This window comes from Tympanuchus pallidicinctus, unplaced genomic scaffold, assembly GCF_026119805.1.
Source record: "Tympanuchus pallidicinctus isolate F22 unplaced genomic scaffold, pur_lepc_1.0 scaffold3, whole genome shotgun sequence".
Classification (NCBI taxonomy): Eukaryota; Metazoa; Chordata; class Aves; order Galliformes; family Phasianidae; genus Tympanuchus; species Tympanuchus pallidicinctus.
This window is the reverse complement of record NW_026294747.1, coordinates 79,501,179-79,524,223: the sequence shown is the minus strand read 5'-3', so window position 1 is coordinate 79,524,223 and position 23,045 is coordinate 79,501,179. Positions and strand designations below refer to the sequence as shown.

The window sequence follows — 23,045 nt, the reverse complement described above, 5'->3', positions numbered from 1 at the left end:
GTATTCTCAGCAGTAAAGGAAAATTTCTTCATCGAGAGGAAAAGCCGTGGTTGTGTGCAGAGTTTCACACATACAGCTTCAGTTTAGTGAGAAGACTGCAGTGAAATGAATGTGTTTAACCCTTTCTATCCCACCAAATCTACGTTCTGCTGGGAGGAGCAGAACTGACACTGACTACTGACAACAAAACATGGGTGACCTAAAAATTGTTAAGAGTAGAAGGTTTGGTGAATGAAGTTTGAGACGCCCATGAAAATAAAGCCCTTAAACCAACCCTTTGGTGCTGTGAGAATGTGACTCCTAATGGTTGGTCCAAATGCAGCACAGCCACCTCAACCAGCAGTGCCACACAGCACCAAGCAGGTGAACGCCTGTGAGTCTCCAAAGAGCTCTGACATGCCAGATTGTTTTTTTCAAACAAAGCATGCAGCTTGGAAGTTATAAAAGCCTATTTTATTATAATGTAAATACGGCCTTCGTATCTGAAGGATCTTTACATAGATTCCGTGACATTCAAAAGCAAATAGATATGCTATAAAGAGAACATTTATTATTTAACCATATGTATGCAAAGGAAAAAAAAGAAAACAAAAAAAAAAAGTTGTCAGTGCTTATTATACATTAAGGACTACAAAAAAAAAAAAAAATCTGAGGCCATTTTCCAGCTATCTGATGTCTGAAATTGACAGCAGCTCATTGGCACATGGCAGGCAGAGGCCTGCGGCTCACTTGGATCTCAGCAACCACCCCGAGTGCACAGGTTTGTCACGCTCTCAGCGACAGCACACACAGCATCTTTTCCCATTACATGTAACATTCACGTACCACCTCCCGCCCAACGCTGAGCCATCGGGACTAAAATCACCGTATTAATATTAATAAAAGCCATAGCGATTGGACGCGCAGGCCGAATCCCCCCGTTAACTTCTCGCCGCCGATCCCAGCCGCCCCCCTCGCAGCTCCGGCCGCTGCCCGCACAGCGCTCAGCGCCCCCCGGCCCCGCGCCACAGCCGCGCTGAGGAGCCCGCTGGGCTCTGCCCGCCTCGAGCTGCGGCTGACGGCCGGGAGATGGAAACCGGAGGCTCGGGGACCGTTTTAACCCGTTCGGGCCCCGCGGCGGAGAGGACGAGCGGTCCGCGGGAAAGCGCGCCCCGAGCAGCGCCCGGCGACGCGCGTTCTTCCCCGCCGACGGAACGCGCGCTGGGGGAACCGAGCGGTGCCGACCGGCCCTATCGGCGCCTACCTGACTCCGCGCCGCTCCGCTCCGCACCCGCGTGCTCAGCGCCGGCCGCCGCGCCCCGCCGCCGCCCTCTCCGGACACCAACCGCAGCGGCCTGATGCTCTCCCGCTCCGCGAAGCGGCTCTCGCCCCGCCGCCCCGCCGCCGGCCCGACGCCTGCAGGGCAGGGGAGAGGCACCCGTCAGCGCGAGGCCGCCGCGGGAGCTCCGCGGCAGCCCTCGGCCCGCATCCCCCCGGCCCCGGCGCTCACCTGAGGCGGCGGGCAGGGCGCAGAGCGCCAGCGAGAGGAGGCAGGCGGCAGCCCGCATGGCGCTGCCCCGCTCCGCGCCGCGTCTGCCGCCGCCCTGCGCCGCCGGCTCCGCGCCTGCACCGGAGCGGGCGGGGGGGTGGAGGCTGCGGGGCCGCGGCTGCCGCGGGGCCGGAGCTGCCGAGCTCCGCCCCGCTCCGCGCCGAGCCCCCCGCGAGGATGGCGACAGCCGGCGCGGCTCCCGCAGCCCGCTCGGCAGAGGGAAGTACTGGGAAATGTAGGCGGCGGCGGCAGAGCGCGCGAGGGGAGCTCCGCGACCGGGAGCCCCCGCCCGGGGCCGGCAGTGGAAGCCCCCCTGCGTCACGCGCCCGCCGCTCCTCGTCCCGCGCCTCCTCTCTCCCTCATCGGCCGCTGCCTCCAGCCAGGCTCAGCCCGCAGTTGCACCTTTCCAGAGCAAACCTTTCTCCCTCTGCATGACCTTTTTTCCTCCCTTTTTAAATTCCCGTTCCCTCGCCCGTCAGAGTTTAACAGGATTTCAGAGCAGGGAAAATTCGCACCTCGCTCTCCCGCGCCCCAGCGCAGTGCAGCGTTCCGCACCCCCGCCGCACCCGCTCCTCCCTCGGCTCTCGGCCCGCGCAGCGCTGAGGCACCCGCAGAACGTCAGCATCCCGGGCCCGGCTGCTTACTGCCACAGCTCCTCGTGCTAAAGGAAGCAATTACCGCGTGGAAGAAAGAAATCCACCTTCTCTGTGTTTTCCCCCTATAAACAAGCAGATAAAGCAAGGGCCCGCCAAACTGAAGATGGGAGCAAAGCATTTTCAGGGCATTTTAATTGCATCTGGACTGTGCAAGAAAGACAGCGTCACCTCAATTCTGGGTCCTTACTGTCCAAACAGCACACATTAATCCTGCAAGGCACCTAGAGGACTGAGGGTAAGGTGGGACAAGAAATCAAGAGCTATTTATAGAGATAAAAAGCAGTGTTATAAGACAGTGTTTTCATCTTTTTTTTCAGAAGTTACAAATCCTTACATCTGGGGCTGCAGCCAACCACCCTCTAGTTGCTTGTAAGATCAAAACAGTCCCCACCGGTACCTATACAACAGCCCCCTAGGTGGTAGCTTTGTGAGGACTCACAACATGGGGTATGTATCACACATGCAGCATGCATAGAATCACAGAATCATTAAGGTCAGAAGAAAACTTCTAAGATCATCTAGCCCAACTGTCCACCTACCACCAATACTGCCTGTGTTCATAAGCACGTCTACACTTTCCCTAAACACCTCTAGGAACAGTGACTCCACCACCTCTCTGGGCATCCTGTTCCACTCTTTCTGAGAATGATTTCTTCTTGATATCCAACCTGAACCTCCCATCATAACTTAAGGCTGCTACCTCTTGTCCTAACTGTTACCTGGTAGAAGTGGCCAACCCCCACCTCACTACAACCTCCTTAAGGTCAGTGTACAGAGCAATAAGGTCTCCCCTGAATGCAGGCACACAGATCCATGGAGCAGTCAGATTCCGTTCTTGGATTGCCACATCACATACATCATTTTTATCTTGATACTACCTTTGTGCAGAGAACCACTGCAAATACATACAGGGGGTGCTCAGGGCAGCACCAGCCCTTGCTACACCAACAGTGCCCGGGGAGCTTTGGCCAGGCTGGGCTTGAGTTAAAAGCCCACGCAGTCCCAACCCCCTGCCCTGGGCTGGTGACCAGATGAGATCAGATCAGATCAGATGAGATCAGATGAGGCTGCCATGGCCCCATCCAATGCAGCCTTGAACACCTCCCAGGGACGGGGCACCCACAGCTTCTCTGGGTAAAAACCATTGTTTATTGATCTTTTTACAGTAACTCCCTGGGAATTGGGAAATCAGGTAGAGAACACTGCTGAATACCTCTTCTTTTCACACTGGGATCTCCCTGGGCTTGCACAGCTTGCACGGCTACCTTCACACTGCAAGCTCAGGCTGGATTGCCTACACTTGTCCTCTCAGCACAGAAGCGGCCATCTGCAAATGAAAGCCAACTTTCCAGCTGTCACTGCCTTGTCAGTGAACACTCCGTAGAATTCTATGGCAGTGAAAACTCAGGTCAACGTTTTAAAACGAGCAGTAATAGCTCAACCCTATATTGCAATGTCTTCCCCACTTGCCAAACATAAGGAGCACGTTCGATGAGACTTTAAACCACAGCTGAAGAATGAGGCTTGAAAAATGTGCACCAATATTTCAAAGGATCACGGGGGAAAAAAACCAAGAAAGTGATTTATGAGTAGAAATTCAGCTTCTGGTTTGCCATAGATAATCCAAAGACTGTCTGTGAGCCATAATTAATTCTATGCCATAGAATAATTAAATTAAACATCTAAGTGTTATTACCGCAGCAAATAAGAATGATACATGACTAAACAGCCCTGCTGACACCAAGTTTGTAATTTATTTGGTCTGTTTTTGAAAATTACCTCCCAGTAGTAATGCTTAAGCTTTGCTATAAATGACTGCAGTAAGAATTAATGACTTTGCAATCATGACTTAAACTGCCTAAAGTTTTGAGGAAACTACAGTAACTTCCAAAGTACTCTCAGCAATTTAAGATACAAAAAACCCTACAGAAATTGCTTTGTATTTTTAGAATTCTGATAAAATCTAAATTTCTGGCTTTGAGGAATACACAATGGAGCATTATCCAACAGCACACAAGTAGACATGATGGAAAAACAACATGGACTCCAACTAGAGAACATTACAGCTGCATAATGCTATGAAAAGTTTAACATTCCTCCTCCCACAGACAACTTTTGTCTTCTGAAATTAAGAGACTGCAACTGAAATCTAGCGCATGCTTTAACCAGCCACTCCCAGTGAGGACACTGGGAGGCCCAAAGACAGTGGCAGATATGACAGTCAGGATTGCTCAGAATAGTGAGCAGACAGGAGCACAACAAACTGACACTCAGGTGAAGTAAGGAAAGTAAGCTGGTGCTTTCCATTTTCCCAGCAGCATGGTTTGCAACTTAAAGTCTAGAAAATGAAGACCAGTTTACCAGACACTTGGCTGTCACTTTGTTCCAAGCACTCTGCAGTTTCGTCAAGCAAGAGATGTTACTTTTCTTCTATAGGTAGCAGCAGGATCTTCAAGGAGTAACAAGATGGAATGCGGACTTGCAAAAGAATGGCCTTCAGGTAAGGCCTTCTTCTGCAAATTCTGCTGCACTGTAGCCACAAGTTTCATCAGCACAGCCAAAGAACAGCAAGAACGTGGGGGAGATGACTTTGTCATGCATGGTCAAGAGCAGCAAGATGCTTCATCAACTGTTAGGCCAGGCAGAAAGCCCCACATCTCGTTTAAGATGTTAAAATATTACTGAAGAAAAATGTGTGGTCATTTTGAACAGAAAGAACAACAAATTTAATACCAAGAAAATGAGGAAGAAACAGAATCATTACAGCATGTTTCTGAGCATCTTTTAAGGACATGGCCTTCTAAGGGCTTGCCTGGGAGTACGAAACTCAAAAATTACTGCAGAATGCTACACAGGTGTATGGTTTTAGTCGTTAATCCCTACATCATTAACTATATGCACATGCATATACAAGCACACACAGATGCAATCCAGGCCCTTGGGAACTGTCCTCTCAGCCACACAATTTACCAGAAGAGAAATATTTCTGTTCCAAATAAATGCATAGCAGGGAGAAAAGTCATAGGCAGTGCGCATCCACTGCAGACACCAAACCAGACCTCGTGTACACACAACCAAAGTAAAACAATGTACCTCTTGCAGTGCCTTATTTCTAGAACTGTCATCACTTGTATTTCTTTTCATGTTAATTTTTAGCTAAGTTTGCCATCTGCAGCTACTGTTTCTATTTTAAGTCTTCAATTAAAGATTTTTCTCTCTCCTACAGTAACGAAGTGAAAAAGTAGATATGAGCAGATCAGTTACAACGTGCCCTTATGCTGAAACCAGTACATTGTATGCATGGGCTTTTAGTAACTCTGCAAGTGTACACACCTTCTATTTTAGCACATCAAAGATTACCCTAACAACCTCTGCTAAAATAGTGCAATGAAGACAAAACAGTGAAGGTCACTGGGCCACAAGGCCACCACTTAAGCAAGAGCACTTTTCTAATGTAAAAATTCAGGGGGTTTACATCAGTCAGACTTTAAAATGAAGCAGCAACTATTCCACCTGAATGATAAAGCTTTCACTTCTTTGCAACAGTAAAGATGTGTACTCTGCACGTAGGTGTACACTGCAGACAGCATGGGAATATTGCATCGAGTTTCTGTAATCATCACAAAAAGAAGAGAAGCAATTAGAATACTGACAGTTGTTTTCACATGGAATATAAAAGCTACAATAGCAGCCTATCAGATTCACTGACAAGCACAACAGATAATCCAAAAATGAAATCATTAGAAATTTGTTTAGCTATTAAGAAGGAATTCAAACCATTGTTATATGTGCAATTACTACAAATATTTACTTCCAGATAAAGTGCATTTCTAATGCTATACCTATATTCTAGCAACTTAACTGTACTTGTGGCAGTTTGACACTTCTCAGAATCCCTGCCACACATCCTGTAAATACATGTTTTTCTACAGACTCGGAAGTCAGAGACAAATAAACATCCTAATACCTAGCTGCCCCTTTTCAGTTCTTTCAAACGGTATTAATACTTTTAAATTTGGGAGGAGAATACTTGGAAAGACAAACACATGGGAAACTACACCCAATTGCACTCCTCCCTATACACCAAGAATCTTTACCCACCCCTCATTGCAAACATCACCTACCAAAGGGCAAACTACTGTAAACAACCATAGAACACAGTTTAATCATAAGAACACTAACAGAGTGACAGTGTTAAATGGGTAGGAGACAAACTATTTGTTTACACTTACATGCAAAAAATGAGTAATTTCTGCTAGTTTAGCTCTTAGCTTGTAACACCATGAGGTACCTACATTTATTAATGAAGTTTCACAATTACCCCTACTTGAATTCAATACTCGTGCCTTGCACTGATTTACAAACATGGAACTGCTGAAAGAGATCAGGTTTGGTAAAGATTCAGAGTATTAAAAAAGCCCTTCCAGCTCCCACTCATGTCCTTCATTCTGCCTCCAACCAGGCTAGTCAGATAGGCTGCCTACTCAGAAAGCAAAATCAAACCAAGGGCCCAAGCTGTTCAGCAACCTATTGGCTTGTTTTGAGGTTGTTATTGCTTTTTTTTTTTTCTTTTTTTTTTTTTTTTTTAAAGTCATACATCTACTGCTTCTCATTGGCTGAAATACACACTACATCTAGTTTTTATCTAAAAATAAATTATGGCAGAGCAGCTGAAGAACTCAGTGCATGCTTTCTTGATGTTATTTCTTTGTGACTGCATAAACTCCCTACCTAAAACAACAGAAGAGATTTTTGAAAAGCAAGTGACTTCCCCCCCTCACTTTTTTTTTTTTTTTTTTTTTTTGCATTCCCTTGTAAAGTAGTAACAGAAGGAATATGAGAAACAAACAAACCTCCACAAATCATGAGAGGCCCACAAGCAACGGACTGTCTTATTTACAGTGAACCATCCAATAATTTATAATGTGGTTAGTTAGAATGTACTGTGTTCAGTGTGCCCAGTCAATGATTTTAGAAAATACACCATCCAAAAGCAGCTACATAATGCTCACTGATTTTGGCCAGCAAAAAACCCGTGGTCACCTAAAATCCTGTGGTCACCTTTACTAGCTGTAATAAAGCAGCAGCTTTAAGAAAAAGAAAACTCTTAGCAAGTTTTATTCACATATACACATATAGAAGTTTTTGCATTAAAAAACCTTGAAAATTAATTCATCTGTACATAACAAAAGAATATTTCCATGAATAAAATCTTAAACCTGCAAATTTATTTGAAAAACACTGTATTAAATAAAGCAGCATTAAAATCCAATAAACGGGGAAGAGGATGAAGAAGAAAATAAACTAACAGCATTTGTGTTCTGCCCTTCCCATACATCTTCTGTGCCAGTCGAATCTTCATGATCAGTGTAAACTGAAAAACCTCTAAATTCAGACTTTATTTCACTTGTCTGAAACAATTCCAGTAGGGCCTGCACAGGTGAGCTGCAATCCCTTTGCTCTCTGGGGACAGACAGTCCATCTGCATACTTCACACATAACTCTATATTCTGCTTCCGGTTTTCTCTTCTATTTCTTCCTAAGCAAAGCTTTACTTTCCTGTGCAGCTTTCCAGATGGTGAGCAGTGTGCAGCGTTGGCAGCCAATTCATTAAGTTCTTTGTTTATAGCAGACTCGGATACCTCAGCCTCCAGAACTACATTGTGCTGCATCTGTTGATGATTATCACATAAATCACGATGTTTCTCGACAAATGTAGGACTGGCATCCATTTTTTTCAAACATTTTGCGGGTAGAACTACTGCAGGATTCAATTTTCGTTTAGGCTGTGCTAAGTTTTTGTCCTTTTCACTAAGATCTGTAACTTGAGCATGAGAACATAAAGTACACACACCTTCTTGAAAACGCTGTAAATTCTTTTTATTTACTTCTGGTTCAAGTACTTCTTTACTGAATGGCTCATAATCTTGACACAAGTTCTCCATGTATGATTTACCATCTTTCTGAGGAAGTGGTTGTATGAAATTTGGCGACATCACAGACTGTCCTAGCTTTGTGGCACAGAAGCAATTAGTTCTTGTGTTTCCACCATTATTTCTGAATTTACTTTTTACTTCTGGAGGTTGAGACAGATGACAGTAAAGAATTGAACACAGAGATGCAGAAATAGGGGGAGGCACCAACATGGAATTTGGTTGTATTTCTGCAGGCTGACGATCCAGTTTGAGTGCCTGCATTGTAGTATCTTTCCACGAGTAAGTTCTCAATGAAACGCGTTGCTTTTTCAGCCGTTCTTTCAGCTCATCTGGTCGTGTTATCTTTCCAATAATAGGAGAAAAGTATCCTGTACTACATTTTATCCTACAATTAAATTGTTCAGGATGATTAACAATCAAACCGTTGAAAGAAAGTAACATAATTCATTATGCAAACATCTAGAAAAGCAACTAAACTGACAAAGCAATTTTTTCAAAGGAAAGTAAGGGTAGAAACATTATTTCTGCTGGAACGTAGTACTTTGTATTTTACTGTTGATTTCTACAGCTCATGAATACAGGTAAGAAGTCCAGCATTTCAGTAAGTCTCAACCACAACGCTACTGAGAACAAAAGTTAATGAATATGATGCAATGACAAATACCTGTGAATATTCTATTGCATATAGACACAAGCTTAGCACAATTATGTTTTTCTTCCCCTCAAGATAATATTATAGATCATAGACAAATCTGGATCTCCTTGTTAAAGACTGACCCAGGAGGTTATTACTTGTTTATCTTAGGCTACTAAGAACATCAAAAAGCTTTTAGAGCAAGACATCCAGACACTGCTGTCCTTCCATCAGCTATATTTTAGAATAGTTGACAACTTGCATTTCTGAAGGCTACAGATAGATGGAACAACTCCTGGAAAGTCTCTTTAGCCTCATATTCCTGCAATACCATATGTACCATTTCTTCCTTTTTATTTCTGGAACTACTGCAAGTTCCAGTGACGATTATCAGACTCAAAAACATGAACTTGTTCCATATTAGGTTCAGAATTTCATAACTGAAGTATCTTCATATTTAATGTCTTAACTCACAGATGTTTGAAAATTAAGGACATGCAACTTACCTTTTCATGTTTTTTTCATCATCCCTATATTCAACAAACTCATAAACAAACTTGGAGATTATATCATCAACAACTTGATACTGTGTGCTTTGTGCAAATTTCTGGTGCTGTTCACTTTCAAGATGCTGGAATTAAAAAGGTAATCATGAAATAAAAGTAATGCTACAAATATGAATATACAAACCAATATGGAGCAGTAAGTACATATTGATAATTTATTGTTGCTAGAATAGAATAGTTCCATTTTGAAGGGACTTGCAAAGATCATTGAGTCCAACTGTCAGACTACACCAAGGCTAACCCAAAGGTAAAGAATATCATTAAGAGCATTATTCAAACGCCACTTAATCACAGACAGACACAAGGCATCAACTACCTCCCTGAGAAGCCTGTTCAAGTGCCCAATTGCACTTTTGGTTAAAAAACTAAATAAATAATGTTGTTGTTGTTGTTTTTTTTTTTCCCTAATGTCAACTCTGAACACTCCCCATGACACCTTTGAGCCACTGCTACACATTCTATCACTAGATACCAGGGAGAGAGGTGCTTGCCTTTTCTCTACCTCTCATCTCCAGGAAGCTGAAGGCAGTAATAAGGTCATTCATTCCTCAACCTCCTTTTCTCCAAGCTTCACAAACTTAGCATCCTCCTCATTGCATCTAGCTCTTTTAACCAGCTTTGTTGCTCCTCTTTGGGTGTTAATAGCCTTTTTAAACTGTGGGGAACTGCACAAAGTTTTCCAGGTGAAGCCGCATTAGTATTAGATATATGAGAATAATCACTTCTGTTGGCATCTGGCTATGCAGTGTTTTTCGCATCCCAAAGTGCAGTTTACTCTCCCTGCTGCTGGAGCACACAGCTGGTGCACAGAGCCAACTGCCAACCAGCACCTCACCTGCCAGCCAGCTGCTGTCCCATTCACTACAATTCTTTGAGCCTGCCCTTCACCCAGTGTAATGCATACTTGTTTGTCTCATAATTGGACAAAACATTCAAAAATATTATGAAGAATAGCATAAGCAGCCTTGCTAATATCCAGAAAAACTACATTGAACATATTCCCTTTGTTCATTAAATAGGTGATCTTACAGTCAGCGCCCCTGAGACTAGAGCCATTAATGCTTTCAGCCACCATACCCAGAAGCAAAGAATTGAAATAGACAAAGAAAAAAAATTGCTGCTATTTAGAAAATACACTCAGACAATTAAAAAAAAAAAAAAAAAGAATTAAAACAGCAAATAGAAATCATTGCCAATTCTGTTTTAAGACTGCTTGAAAACAATGCATTTCATATTTCACACATACAGTTTGTAGATCTTCATATTTCTTCCCACAGCATTCACAATATCCTCTCCTTTTTTTGTCCTTCTGATGAAGCTGAACAGGAGTTCTGCAGTCCTTGTCACTGTTTATATCTTTTCTGTTAGCAGAAACAAAATAAAATTAATGACTGTTGCATACGAGGTGAGTTCTATACATGCCTCCTATAAAATGTTCATTTTCATTCACATCATTTAAGAGAACATCTTCATTTCTTCTCAGACTACTTAAACCACCCTAGTAAATGCTTAGGAAAAGTAGAATAGAAATTAATGCACTCAAAAATCAATAAATAAATGACTGCAACAAAACAGGCATACCCAATGGAACTATACGTGAGAACAAAACATTCAGATTCGTAAGATTTCCTACTATCATTGACTCAGATTAAGCAATGCTGAACTTATAAAACAAATCTCCTTTGTCAAATCAAAGGATTTGTTGAAATTTCTTTGCATAGCTGATAAAATCAAAACTAGGGGAAAAAAAAGTCTTCTAGCATTTCATCTTCTGTCAATATTTTTGATGCAGAAAAAATATGGTATAATAAATGACCTTTCATTCTTTGATAAAAGGTAAAGAATTGTCCTATTTATTGGTTACATGCAGCTTTTGAACATGTTGATCAAGTACGATTCCTCTTCTTTTTCAAGGTACAAGAAATGTACCTTGAAATACAAGGAAATGAACCATAAGTTCTTCCAGAAGATTAAACCACAAAGAGGTTTTCAATATCTGTTCCATGACCTTCAGAGTCCTCATCTGGACAGAGCTACTGCTTGTTGCCATTCACTACTAAGCTACCCTACAGTAAAGCAAAATCATCAGCTCCTACTTTCATTTTACTTCTAGAGAATAGTGCCACCTCCCTGCCTAGACAAAGAGTCATACCGTCAGATTCCACCAAGAATCTGCATAGATGTTTTATATAAAGACCAATCAAGCATTTGTTCAGATTCCAGAGTCCACTTTTAATACTGCAGTAGCCTTTTCACCTCTTCCCTTAGAAATGTAAAATCACTAAGAGCCACTAAGGCTTGCAAGCCACAAGATAAAAGAGACAGAATTTATTATCTGAAGTGTGAATGATTGCAATGCTTCTGCATGTAAAGCAAGTGAAATTGACATCATCTTCAACATCCTACTCTTTCAGATAAAGATAAAACAAGCAGGCATTCTCACCTTTTCCTTCTTAAAAAAAAAAAAAAAAAAAAAAAATGACAGTCACCACCTTCACCTGCTGGCTATGAAATAAATAAAACTCCACCTAAACATCTCTGGCATGTGCCAGATTGAAAGATTAATGAGAAATATTACCTTGAGCCCAATTCCTGAAGTTTAAGAAATACAAGGCATTAGTTTTAATATATACACATGAAAAGACCATTGTAATCTTCATTTTAGAAAGTGGTTTAAAGAGAACAGGCTATCCTAAGGCCCCTTTGAAGAGACAGCATCAGAAATACCCTCCTTATTGCAAAGGTTACTGCACTACTATGTTGCTATGCTCATTTATCATTGTAACATCACCTGAAAAGCTCCAGAAGTCTAATAATAGCTTAGACTGGACAAAATACAGACAACACAGAACCTATTCATAGAGAACACAAGTGTCAAACCTAAATAAGTTTTAGATCCAAAGGACAGAACAGCAGCAAAAGTTACCAGGCACAGAAAGTTTCAAGTAAATCAAAGCTGCCTCTCATCTAAATATTTTAGTTTCTGCTATGAATCAGTTCTCAAAGTCAAACATTTATAGTCTCCACACATGCTAGAAAAAAGAAGTTAAGGACACCAAATTCCCTCAGTAAAACAAAAATCAACATTTGAAAGTTGTTTCAAATCATAAAGTTGATTTATCAAATGTTCTAACATCAACTGGAGCACTCAGAGCCTGAATGTCAACCCATATCACATAAACACTTGCTGAAAGCTAAACTAACTGCAGTAAGTATCCATTTTTCATCTCTGAAGCAATGAAGCAACATTTGCAATGTCTAATTTCTATAAATCTAATTGTGCATATAAGGCAGATATGCTCCTTAGCAATGATGATTTTGAACTATAACTGAATATCACTTATAACAATTAACTGCCTTCTTTTCAGCTTTTTACTGACAAACATCACGGGAAGCCTTAAGAAATTTACTGCCTATAAAATACTTACTGGATGGAATCCAAGACGTGGACAAAGAAGAAACCAGTGGTAGAAAGGAAAAAAATATCTTATGCTGACCCACAATGATAGGAGAGCGCTGCATTTTTGGATGTATGCATCCGTGTGTCCAAAAAAAGGACTAAAGATAGGACAAAGAGGGTACAGAAAGACAGACAGCAGCAGTTACAGCGTAGCAAATGCAACAGTCAAGATGCGGAAATTAGTATTAAGTATCACAGAAATGAAAAGCAAAATAATTCTTTTTAGAAAATCATTACTTTACAATTATTTTAGAGGATCTCTCTCTCCTCTGTATATACCTCAACAATGAGTAATCAACAAACCTTTGCTTAGACTGAGTTTGTTTTGGACCAGAAGGATGCTTCTTATCGACCTCAAATGGACTACAAGGTTTTGGAACACAGTAGTTAAGAGCTGGAAAACTCGGTAACTGCAGATAAAATGGTCGGTAGGAGCTGCATTAAGATAAAACAGGTGCATTAGAAGCATCAGAACAACCAAACAGTTTACATTACAAACTATAAATAGGTTAAAAGGTCTTTGCAAACAAGCTTCTCTTCCACATGTAATGTACAGAAAAAATGCTAAGCAGATAAATAACCTAGGGAAAGTAATTCCTTCTTTCCTCAATACCACCTCAAAATAAAGAGTCTGCCTTGAGTTTTCAGAGCTGTCAAGCACACTGCATAGCGACGTTGGCTGTAGTGCAGGAGGTTGAGCAGATCTGCACAATCAATACAATTAACAATTTGGATGCAAGTAGATCAGTGCTCCTGAGAAATAGCAGTTCCTACCTCAAATTTTTTTTTTTTTTTTTTCATTTTATCAATTCTCTCTTTTTGAAAGGCTTCCAATTTATCATTGAAAATATGTTAAAACTGAACATTAAGTTTTCATGGAAGTAGTTTTCCTGCACAGAAACATACATAGAAAGATAACAGAACTAGCAAGCACACCAGCACTTGCATGTATTAAAAGTGTTTGAAAAAGGTTATGACAAAATTCACATAATCATTTAGCTGCAGTGTTCAGAGTCCAATATAAAATTCACACGTTCAAGCACGTATATTTTGTGCTTGAAAATGCATTTGTCCTACTCTGCCCACTACTCTCATATCTATCACACCTACTCTTACCAGCTCACTAGTAAGACTAGATTCAAAATTCCCACTCATGTTGTTTTAATTCATTTTTCTCCCAACTTCTGACAACCTCTTTCCTCATTGAGGAGTTACACAACCAGATCCTATCAGTTACAAGCTCAGAAAAATACAAAAATTGTCAAGTCTGGAAGCATCAGATCTTATGCTACAACAGTAGTGAAATTAGATTAACAGTTGTTACTTTTTTGTTTTTGTTTGTTTTTTAAGTAATAAATCACTGAACTGTAAATTCAGCCTGATTTCAAGGAATGTTCCATGGTATAATGACTTTTCTTACTGTCTCCCAAGACAAACGTTAAGAGTTAGGACTACTAATATTTAATATAGAAAGCTTTATTAGTCTTTTGGGCTACATGAACTGAATCTAAGAAAAAACAGGCAAGATGTCAAAGTTTAAAGTTTCAAGGCTTCCTCCTTTTCATTCATTCGGCTCAAAGAACAAAATAAACCAAATCTCTCCTAATCCCCCTCTCGTGACCTACAAATTGCTACACATTAACTTTTCATCACTACTACCCATCCCAAACACTCCCCACCATCCTAATTCCTCCTTCACTTCATCCAAAGACTAAACACTGATACCTATCCAGACCACACAGAGATGGAACCGTCTGGCTTTAAAGTCAGCAAGCCCATCAGGACGTACAACATGTTTCTGAATTTCTCAGTTTGAGAACTACATTGAAAGCACACAGAACACTCACCGACTTCTATCTTCCACCTTCACAAATGGGTTTTTCAGCCTACCTGCTCACAGGAGGAAAAAAAGGAAATTAAAAGAGAAATACTATGCTTCATTTAGCAAGTTTTCAAGTTCTTGGACAGACAGGCATTATTTTACAACTCATTATGTACATGCTTTACAAACTCCTGAGTTTCAGGAAACTTTCTCAGGCTTACAAGTTAGAAGACAGTTTTATACTTATCTATTTATAAGCACTCAGAAAGTTCAGCAAAACCTCTACACATATTCAAGTACTCACTTTTTGACTTTTGAGTGGTAACTTGTTTTCCCTGTTGGAAAATAAAGGAGGAAAAGTATAATATTCACAGGAATTTTATTTCACATTTTATCTTAAGACTTGATTTTAAGTCATGAGAGTCTCCCTATGACAATCATAACTTGTGATACACAGTTGTGATAAATTATGTAGAAAACAAGCTCACCAGGAAATAAATACAGTCCTGTTTCCTAAAGCAGCTTTTATTTATAGACTGCAAAAACAAATGATGTCACTGAGGCTACGGTCTTAAAATTAATTCATAAAACATACTAGTCAGTGAAAAACAGAACAGGAGTAAGATTTGATTAAAATAAAATCTGTATGCACCACTGTAGGCCATATTTAATATGCCTACCTTTTTTCATTTAATCAAATTAACTTTCACAAATGGCAAAAACCCACTTACCGCATCTTTAAAAGAACTGCCTGTGCTTTTGATTAGGTAGAGATCTTTCTTCTTTTGTTCAATATAATGCTTAACATCTGGCAAAGAGAAAGTTATATTTATATTTCAGCTGAATTTATCTTTGTTTGTTTTAAGTTATCATTTTTAATATTTTGAACTCCAAAAAGTTTAAAGAAATCAGTGTTATTAGTTCAAGTTATGCTTCACCAAACAAAGATATTTACCATCAATATGAAGTACTTTCACTCCCCAGCTCAAAGCATTGGACAGCATGCTACCAGAGGGGATTAATTCCTGTTTAAAAAAAAGAAAAAGAAATTCTCATTTTGAGCTGCAGATCAAATAAAATGTAGTATATTTATATTTATTACATCTTATAATAAGAGCTATCTTACAAAAGCTGAGATCCAACTGCAGACTGTTTATGTACTTCCTGCCGAAATATTACAGCTATCCTCAATTGACTTCTCCATCTCCACATCACAACACTTGGCTATCAAAGGATTGCAGTTAACGTCTCACAAAGCCAAAAGCAATTCTCTGTCGCATGTTATAGTATCTACTATTTGAAGACAATGAATTTGTACATTCACGTCAACTTCACAAGCACTTTTCAAATGCCAGCTACAATTACAATCTCGATAAAATATAATACTGATTATAAGACCATAAGACTTTCAGTTCTTCAGGAAGTATCCAGAAAACACAATCTGACACGTGCTTTGCTTAGAACAATCCCCAATTTCTGCCTGAACGCCCCATGAGACACCTCTGTCTCAGACCACCATCATTCTTACTAGTGCTTGTTTTCCAGAACTTCAGGATCAAAATTCCTCAGAAGTATAAATGTATGGATTACCCAGCTTACCTGCTCTCTGATTGCTTTTTCAGCTAAGGATTTTCCTCTGCTCAAACGTACCTATATTAGAACAGAAATACATTCATAGCAAGTTAGATTTTGTTTCAGAAAGTAGAAGGTAAGGCAAATTATTGTTACTATCAAAAGTCTTCAATAGTCTCCTTTTGTTTATTTTATAGTTATTTTTCATGAATTTGCATTTTCCACACAAGGTGGTTTTGGGGTTCATACATTATGAGGGGAAAAAAGAAAATTAGTTTTCATCCAAAGCAGGTTCATTGAATGGCTGAAGCAATGTCAAGTGCTGCATCAAGAAAGATGGTGTGAATGAGCAGCCTGTGGGATACACCAAAAGATGAGGTTTCATCCATTGAACATGTGCTAAATTTAGCTACCAGCCATGAATGTAACTACAGCCTCAGCCATAATTATCTCTGCCTTTTCTACCATCAGGAGCTCCTTTTGTACTATATTCTGTACATTTGTAATGAACATGCCTTCAGCTATCCAGGTTATTGTCAAGAAGTGACCTCAGCCACCCAGTGCAATGAAGACCAACACATGAACCGCCCCACACCTAAGTTTCTAAAGTATCAAGTCAGGATAGTGAGAATACTAAACCTGCCAATGGAACAGACTTCAGGTAAATCTGCAGAAACAAACTGCTGAAATTAATACAATCACCTAAGAATTAAAAAAAACCAAAAACCTGATAGGCAATGTTCAACTGTAATTATTTCATTGAACTACCAAAGACTACTTCTGGGGGTACTTGCATTAACAACATGAGGAAACAAGACAGGAGAAAAATTCTGATAGTGCATCTCCCAGGTTGTAGTTGTTTTGCAGCATTATTATTAGAGAAACTTACTGCATCTGCTGCCTTAAATGAACTTCCATCCTGTCGATCTTTTCGGTTGCTGGGATGAGATGTGCCATTCCCTCCATTACATACAGATTCTGGGCTAGGAACTGGAGAAATCTGACTGAGAGTTGGTGCAAATTTTGCCTCCTTTTTACTGGACACCAGATAGCTGATATCTTTGCTAAGAAAACTCTCCACTCGCTAAATAAAAAGAAATAAAGCAAACTGTTACTTCAGGACAATAGATTAGTAATTCCCTTCTTGCTTTGTGTGCACTGAAGAGACAAAACTTCTAAACAAATCTACTTTTACACTCAGAAAACAGAATCATCAGGAAGATATTTAAAAATACATATATATATATATATATACATATATACATATATATATATACACACATATACATATATATATATATATATATATATATAACGATGACAACTGAACTGCAGTAAGATCTTACCAGTCAAAAGCTTTACAGTTTCACTTCTGATTTTCTAACCTAAAATGAAGTTTTTTTTTTAATTGGTTTTGATTATTACCATTTCTTGACGTATTGATCTGTAATACTTTCCAAACAGAACTCAGTGTACTGAGAAATTACAGAATAATTCAAAGGAAACCACATTTTATGTAACTTAACAGAAGTTATGAAGTGTTCAGCTAAACTGAGCTCACAGATGCATAAGCAAACATAATTCACAGTTTGCAAGGAGATAAAACAATGAATTTCAGAACCCACAGAAAAATGAAACTATTGTGAAACAATGGTTACCCCATTTCACACCTACAGAGTTCATAACGCCTCTCAGAAACATAGAAGCTTGAACAGAGTAATACATTTTGTTTTAGTGAGTATGAAAATGCTGTATTTCCCCCATCAGAATTTATGATTTCAATGCAAACAATCTTCATTAGCATACTCTGTGCAGAAAGCATTTACTGAAATGCCTTACTGAGGTCAAACAATAAGGCTGAAAGTGTAAAAACCTGACTATGAAAGTAGTACACAACTTTAACCACCAAAATTTTCTTGCTGGCTTTGAGCATCTTCAAGAGGAAACCCCAGCACCTCTCCAGGCAGCCTGATCCAGCGCTAGAGCTGATCCTCTCAGCTGACTGCTGACATTACAGAGCATTTCAATTTCCTGCTGCTGCTCCTCACCACACCCAAGCCTTATCAGCCATTCTTGTGATAATGCCACCAGAATGGGCTGAGGTATTGCTCTTAAAAACGTGGCTTTCACAGCTGTTTGCTCATTGTAGAAGGATGAGTACTTCAAAACATTAAGTTAAAAATCCAGAATGTAAGTGGAATTAGCTACCAAAGCTTTTTGTTTAAAGAGCTCCAGGGTACCTTTTAAAGAAGAAATGCCTTTAAAGATAAAAAAGAAAAGAAAAAGAAAACCATCAAGAAGTCAATGTGGGGTTGTTGGGTTTTGTTTGTTTTTGACACCTCATCTCATGCCACTTTGGTCCTGTATCCTAACTCTGCTCCTCTATTTAGCTCACATTTCAACCACGATATTGAGGAGTTGATGTTCTGCTGCAATCTCTCAAAACTTTTTGTTCCTCTCTACATCCTCTCAGGCCCACCAACCACACAAAAGCTCTTTCTTCAGGTCTTTGTCCACAACCTGCCCTGAATGCCAAGAGGGGTGCATATCTCCTCCCTCTGCTAGGTGATAATGTTCCAGCTCAGCCTTTATAAGCCTCAGCCTGTACTTGAGGGAAAAAATAAATAAATAAATAAATAAATCAAACCACTCTCCCATTATACTTCTAGCCTCTAAACGTAAGTAGCCTTATAAGTAGCCTTAAGTAGCCTCTAAACATAAAATGTATTAGAAAATTTGGGAAATTATTATATATATGATTCGATTAAATGCATACAAACTATCAAATCATTCAAGTAAAAGACAATCTTAACAAATAACCCACACCAAGCTAAAAGAATATGCGACTTTCCATAAACACATGCAGAACACTTCCTCTAACCTCTTTCGGGTTCATCATTCTTATGGCACATGGATAAAAATCCAAGTAAATGAAACATCAGCTGAAAACAAATCTCTATGATAAAAACTTCTGCTACAGATAGCAAAACAACTTCCACTAAAAACAAACAAAAACCCCACGAAAACTTCTTGATAAGCTGATTATCTATACTAAACATTAAAGTAACATTAAAAAATAAAACTCCTTCACATCTAAAATAAATGTAACATTAAAACGCAGTAGCACAGTACACAGAACAGCCATTCCAGATGCAGATTTTCTTTCAGTTTCATTTGAACGTTAACTTACCCCTCCCAGTTCTTTAAGATCCTTCCCTATTTTTTCAGAGATCACATTTGATGGAATATCGAGGTAAAACACTTTTCCAGTGAGTGGTTTATATTTCAGTTTCTCTGGTTTTCCTACTTCTTTTTTCACGCTTTTCAGAGAAGATTTTATCTTTTCTGTTTTTGCTTGCATTTCATCTGCTGCCAAAAAAGAATTATACTGTATGAAATGTGGGTTCTCTTTTTAAAATGAAAGAAGGCAAACTTCCACGTAATATAAGACATTTAATAAAGACCTACACGTTAAACATGTCAAAAACAAGACATAAATAACAAAGAGCCCTTAAAAGTTTGTTTTTTGTTGGGTTTTTTTAATATCATGTCCTAAGATGGATTTTTTTTATTTCAGTTGCCATACAACACCATCAGTTTTCTCCTCCACTTTGTTAACCATTTTCCATCTCCACAGCACAGTACATACACTACTGGTACAGTCCCTGATTATCACAAAAGCACTATTTTAAAGGAAAAAGACTGGCCTCTCACTTTTGCATCTAAGAAAAAAGGGGATTCATATAGAAGCAACTGAACAAAAACAAGGCAAAAGCCCATGAAACAGAAAAAAATAGGAGAGGAAGATTGTACTATTCATCTCATTTTTCAGCACCCACCTGAGACTCAGGAAGTTTGCTTAAAGTTCCAGAATCACTGTAGTTACAACCACTCTTTCTGTCCTAGTGAATTTTTCTCTTAAACTACAAGACAACACACAGCAATTGAATCATAGAATGAATCACAGAGTGGCTTGAGTTGGAAGGGACCTTTAAGATCATCCAGTTCCAACCCCCTGCTATAGGCAGGAACACTTCCCTCTACACCAGGTTGCTCACAGCCCCATCCAGCCTGGCCTTGAATGCCTCCGGGGAAGTGGCATCCGCAGCCTTGCTGAGCAATCCATGCCAGTGTCTCACCACCCTCACAGTAAAGAATTTTTTCTTGATATCTAGTCTTGATATCTACCCTCGTCATGTTTAAAGCCATTTTCCCTTGTTCTGTCGCTACCTGCCCTTACAAAGAATCACTGCAGCTTTCCAGTAGGCCCCTTCAGGTACTGGAATTAAAAACCTGATGATCAACTCCAAACCATCCACTTAAGTCTGTCAGAATAGACATTTAAATAAGGAAATTTAAAGAATTAAAATAGATCAGTCTAGGTAAGAGTTAAGTCTCATTTCAGAAGAAAAACATCATATGTACACTATCAACCAAAAAAAAAAAGTAAAAACAAAAAATCTACCAGAAAATGTAAAAATTAAAAAAAAAAAAAAAAAAAAAAAAAAACCACACACAGAAAATTAATTGGGCAATTTTATTATACCACTATATAAATTAATGAATCCCCACACTTAAATAACATGTGCAGCTTTAAGAGGAAAAAATCTGCATGAGGAGCGTGTACTCTACAACCAAGAAAGAAAAAAAAGTGTAAAAAAAGATGATCGAAAGCATGTGGACTTATCTCACAGATAGGTGGTCAGTGGGCAAAATAAGTGATTTAGGGGAAATGCGATAAATAAAATGAAAAAGAGCAGAGATAATGGCTGAATAGTTTATTCTGGTACAAGAACTATGGAGCACAAACCCCAAACCAGCAGTTAGGTAGAAAATAAAAAGAAAGTGATACTGTATGTACCAGAGGACACAATCAATAGAGGCATGGAATTCTGAAGAGGAGGTACACTTCGTGGAATCCTAAGCGCACTCAAGTGTGAGCAACCATTCCTACTTGCATCCATTCCAGGATGGATTACAACCTATGATGGAGGCTCAATCATCCAAGCCTGGCATATTGGTGATTTTAAACCGCTTGTCTCCTCAGTGACTGCGGGTCAGCTCCTGGTTATTATCCTTTGGAGAAGCTCAGAAAGGACAGAGGGCTGACGCAGGAACTGAGCAGGCATCTTCTAGAGTCAAAACAGTCCCTCTGCCACCCATTCACTCCTTCGCTGAAACTGCCTTAACAGGGGGGAGCAAAGCCACCACTGCCGCTATATTCTCCCAGCAGTGGTTATGAACACATAGAAGCAAAGCAAAAAGAGCAGTTAATTCGGTAGAACCTGAGAAAGCAGGAGAAGCAGACAAATAGGAAACGTGTAGGCTTTAGACAACGTAACTCGTTTGGAAGCTGAAAAGGATGAAGCCACAAATGAGCAGACGGGCAAGAGAAATTCTGAAGGAATCAAACACCGCGTTACAGCCGGCACACAGGGCACCTCAAAAATTACTGCGGCCACCACTGAAAAACGCGCACGGAACTCGCTAGGCGTAACTCAAGGCCCGCAGTCAGCAACAGTTCGTTAGCAGCACCGCGCCAGCAGCGCTCCCCGCTCAGCCGCCCGCCCCTCGCAGCCGCGGATGGCGGCACGGCGCTGGCCGTGGAGGGGCCGCGTGGGGCAGGGCCTGACGGCAGCCGGTTCGCGTCCCTCTTCAATTCGGCTTTCAACGATCGATTCCCGACGCCGGGCGAAGCGAAAGGGCAAAATCGCCGGGAGGGAGTGCCGGCGCGCTACCCTGCCGTAATAACGAAGCCGGCCGCAGGCCCACCCGCCGGCAGCAGCCCCGGCCCCGCCACTTACGGGGACGCGTTCCTTTGTCGGTGACCTCCGCGGCGCCGGGTTTCATCTTCCCGCGGCCTCACATCCTCCTCTCCTCCCGCCGGGAGACACGCGGGCGCGGCACCGCCGTTACGCTTCCCTCAGCCGCCGGCCCCCGCCGCCCCCTCCCTTCGTCTCCCGGCAGGACGGGGCCGAGCCTCGGCGCTCCGCGGCCCACGGGCTTCCGCCCCGGCCCGCGCGCTACCAACGGTCCGCCGCGCGCGAGCCCCGCCCCGGCAGGAGGGAGGGCGGGAAGGCGCCGCCAGGCGGGGTGAGGGGAGCGCGGAGTGGCGGGAGGGGAAAAGAGGCCGCGTGAGGGCGGGAAGCTTGCGTAGGGGTACCGCCTCACCTCAGTGCCGTCCTCACACGGGAAGACGCGCTGCGGCTCTCCGCGCGGTGCTGAGGGCGTGGTGGCGGCAGGGGGAGCGCCTCAGCCCCGCAGGGTCCTCAAGGTGTGGAGGGAGACGTCAGTATGGCGGGTTCTGGGGGGTGAGTCCTGGTTGCTCAGTTGCCTCGTCTTTCGTTTTAAATTCGGGGAACGTAGCAAAGCATTCACAGAATCACGGAGTCGTAAGGGTTGGAAGGGACTTCTGTAGATCACCCGGCCCATTGCCATTGTCCTGACACTGGGCACCACTAGAAAGAGCCCAGCCCCATCCATTTGACTCCCTCCACTTTAGGTATTTATAAACAGTGATAAGATCCCCCTCAGCCTTCTCATCTCCGTGCTGAACAGTCCCATGTCTCTCAGCGTTTCCTCATCAGGAAGATGCTCCCACTCATCTTTGCAGCCCGCTGCTCCAGAAGTTCCCTGGACTGAGCAGCTCAGAATGGGACACAGTACTCCTGGTGTGGCCTCACCAGAGCACAGAAGAAGGGGAGGATCACCCTGTTGGCTGCACTCTTTTTAAAGCATTCTAGCATGCCGTTGACCTTGGCCACAAAAGCACACTGCTGGCTCATGGCCAACCTGTTGTCCACTAGGACACCCAGGTCTTTCTCTACAGAGCTCCTCTCCAGGGGGTCAGCCCCTAACTTGTACAGAAGGA

The 23,045-nt window shown here is 41.5% G+C and overlaps 2 protein-coding genes across 17 annotated transcripts in view; both read right to left on the bottom strand.

The window, feature by feature from the left end:
- ADAM22 (ADAM metallopeptidase domain 22) overlaps positions 1–1,563 on the bottom strand; it is a 128,933-nt gene extending 127,370 nt beyond the window's left edge. For all 10 annotated transcript variants that reach the window (XR_008209090.1, XR_008209091.1, XM_052693613.1 and 7 more), the window contains exons 1-2: positions 1,490–1,563; positions 1,244–1,395 (exon numbers count right to left, since the gene is read on the bottom strand). Coding sequence is in view for 8 of the 10 variants with exons in the window: in XM_052693613.1 (XP_052549573.1) it covers positions 1,244–1,395; positions 1,490–1,547 (210 nt within the window). In the remaining 2 variants the exon portion in view is untranslated. The remainder of the gene's footprint in view (positions 1–1,243; positions 1,396–1,489) is intronic.
- Positions 1,564–7,272: 5,709 nt separating this feature from the next.
- Positions 7,273–22,471, bottom strand: DBF4 (DBF4 zinc finger). Of its 7 annotated transcripts, none has more exons than XM_052694603.1 (13): positions 21,979–22,233; positions 21,036–21,459; positions 19,365–19,543; positions 17,064–17,258; positions 16,202–16,252; positions 15,558–15,627; positions 15,334–15,410; positions 14,907–14,937; positions 14,628–14,670; positions 13,084–13,215; positions 10,567–10,681; positions 9,261–9,385; positions 7,273–8,505 (listed from the first exon to the last, which is right to left on the bottom strand). In XM_052694603.1, exons 2-13 carry the CDS (start codon positions 21,136–21,138, stop codon positions 7,446–7,448), a joined length of 2,181 nt encoding a protein of 726 aa, XP_052550563.1. In that variant the 5' UTR covers positions 21,139–21,459; positions 21,979–22,233; the 3' UTR covers positions 7,273–7,445. The 7 variants fall into 7 exon arrangements, with proteins under 7 accessions (XP_052550563.1, XP_052550564.1, XP_052550567.1 ...); XM_052694604.1 differs by having other exon boundaries at positions 19,365–19,540; XM_052694607.1 differs by lacking the exon at positions 21,979–22,233 and adding an exon at positions 20,014–20,097 and having other exon boundaries at positions 21,036–21,145.
- Between the last annotated feature and the right edge of the window lie 574 nt (positions 22,472–23,045).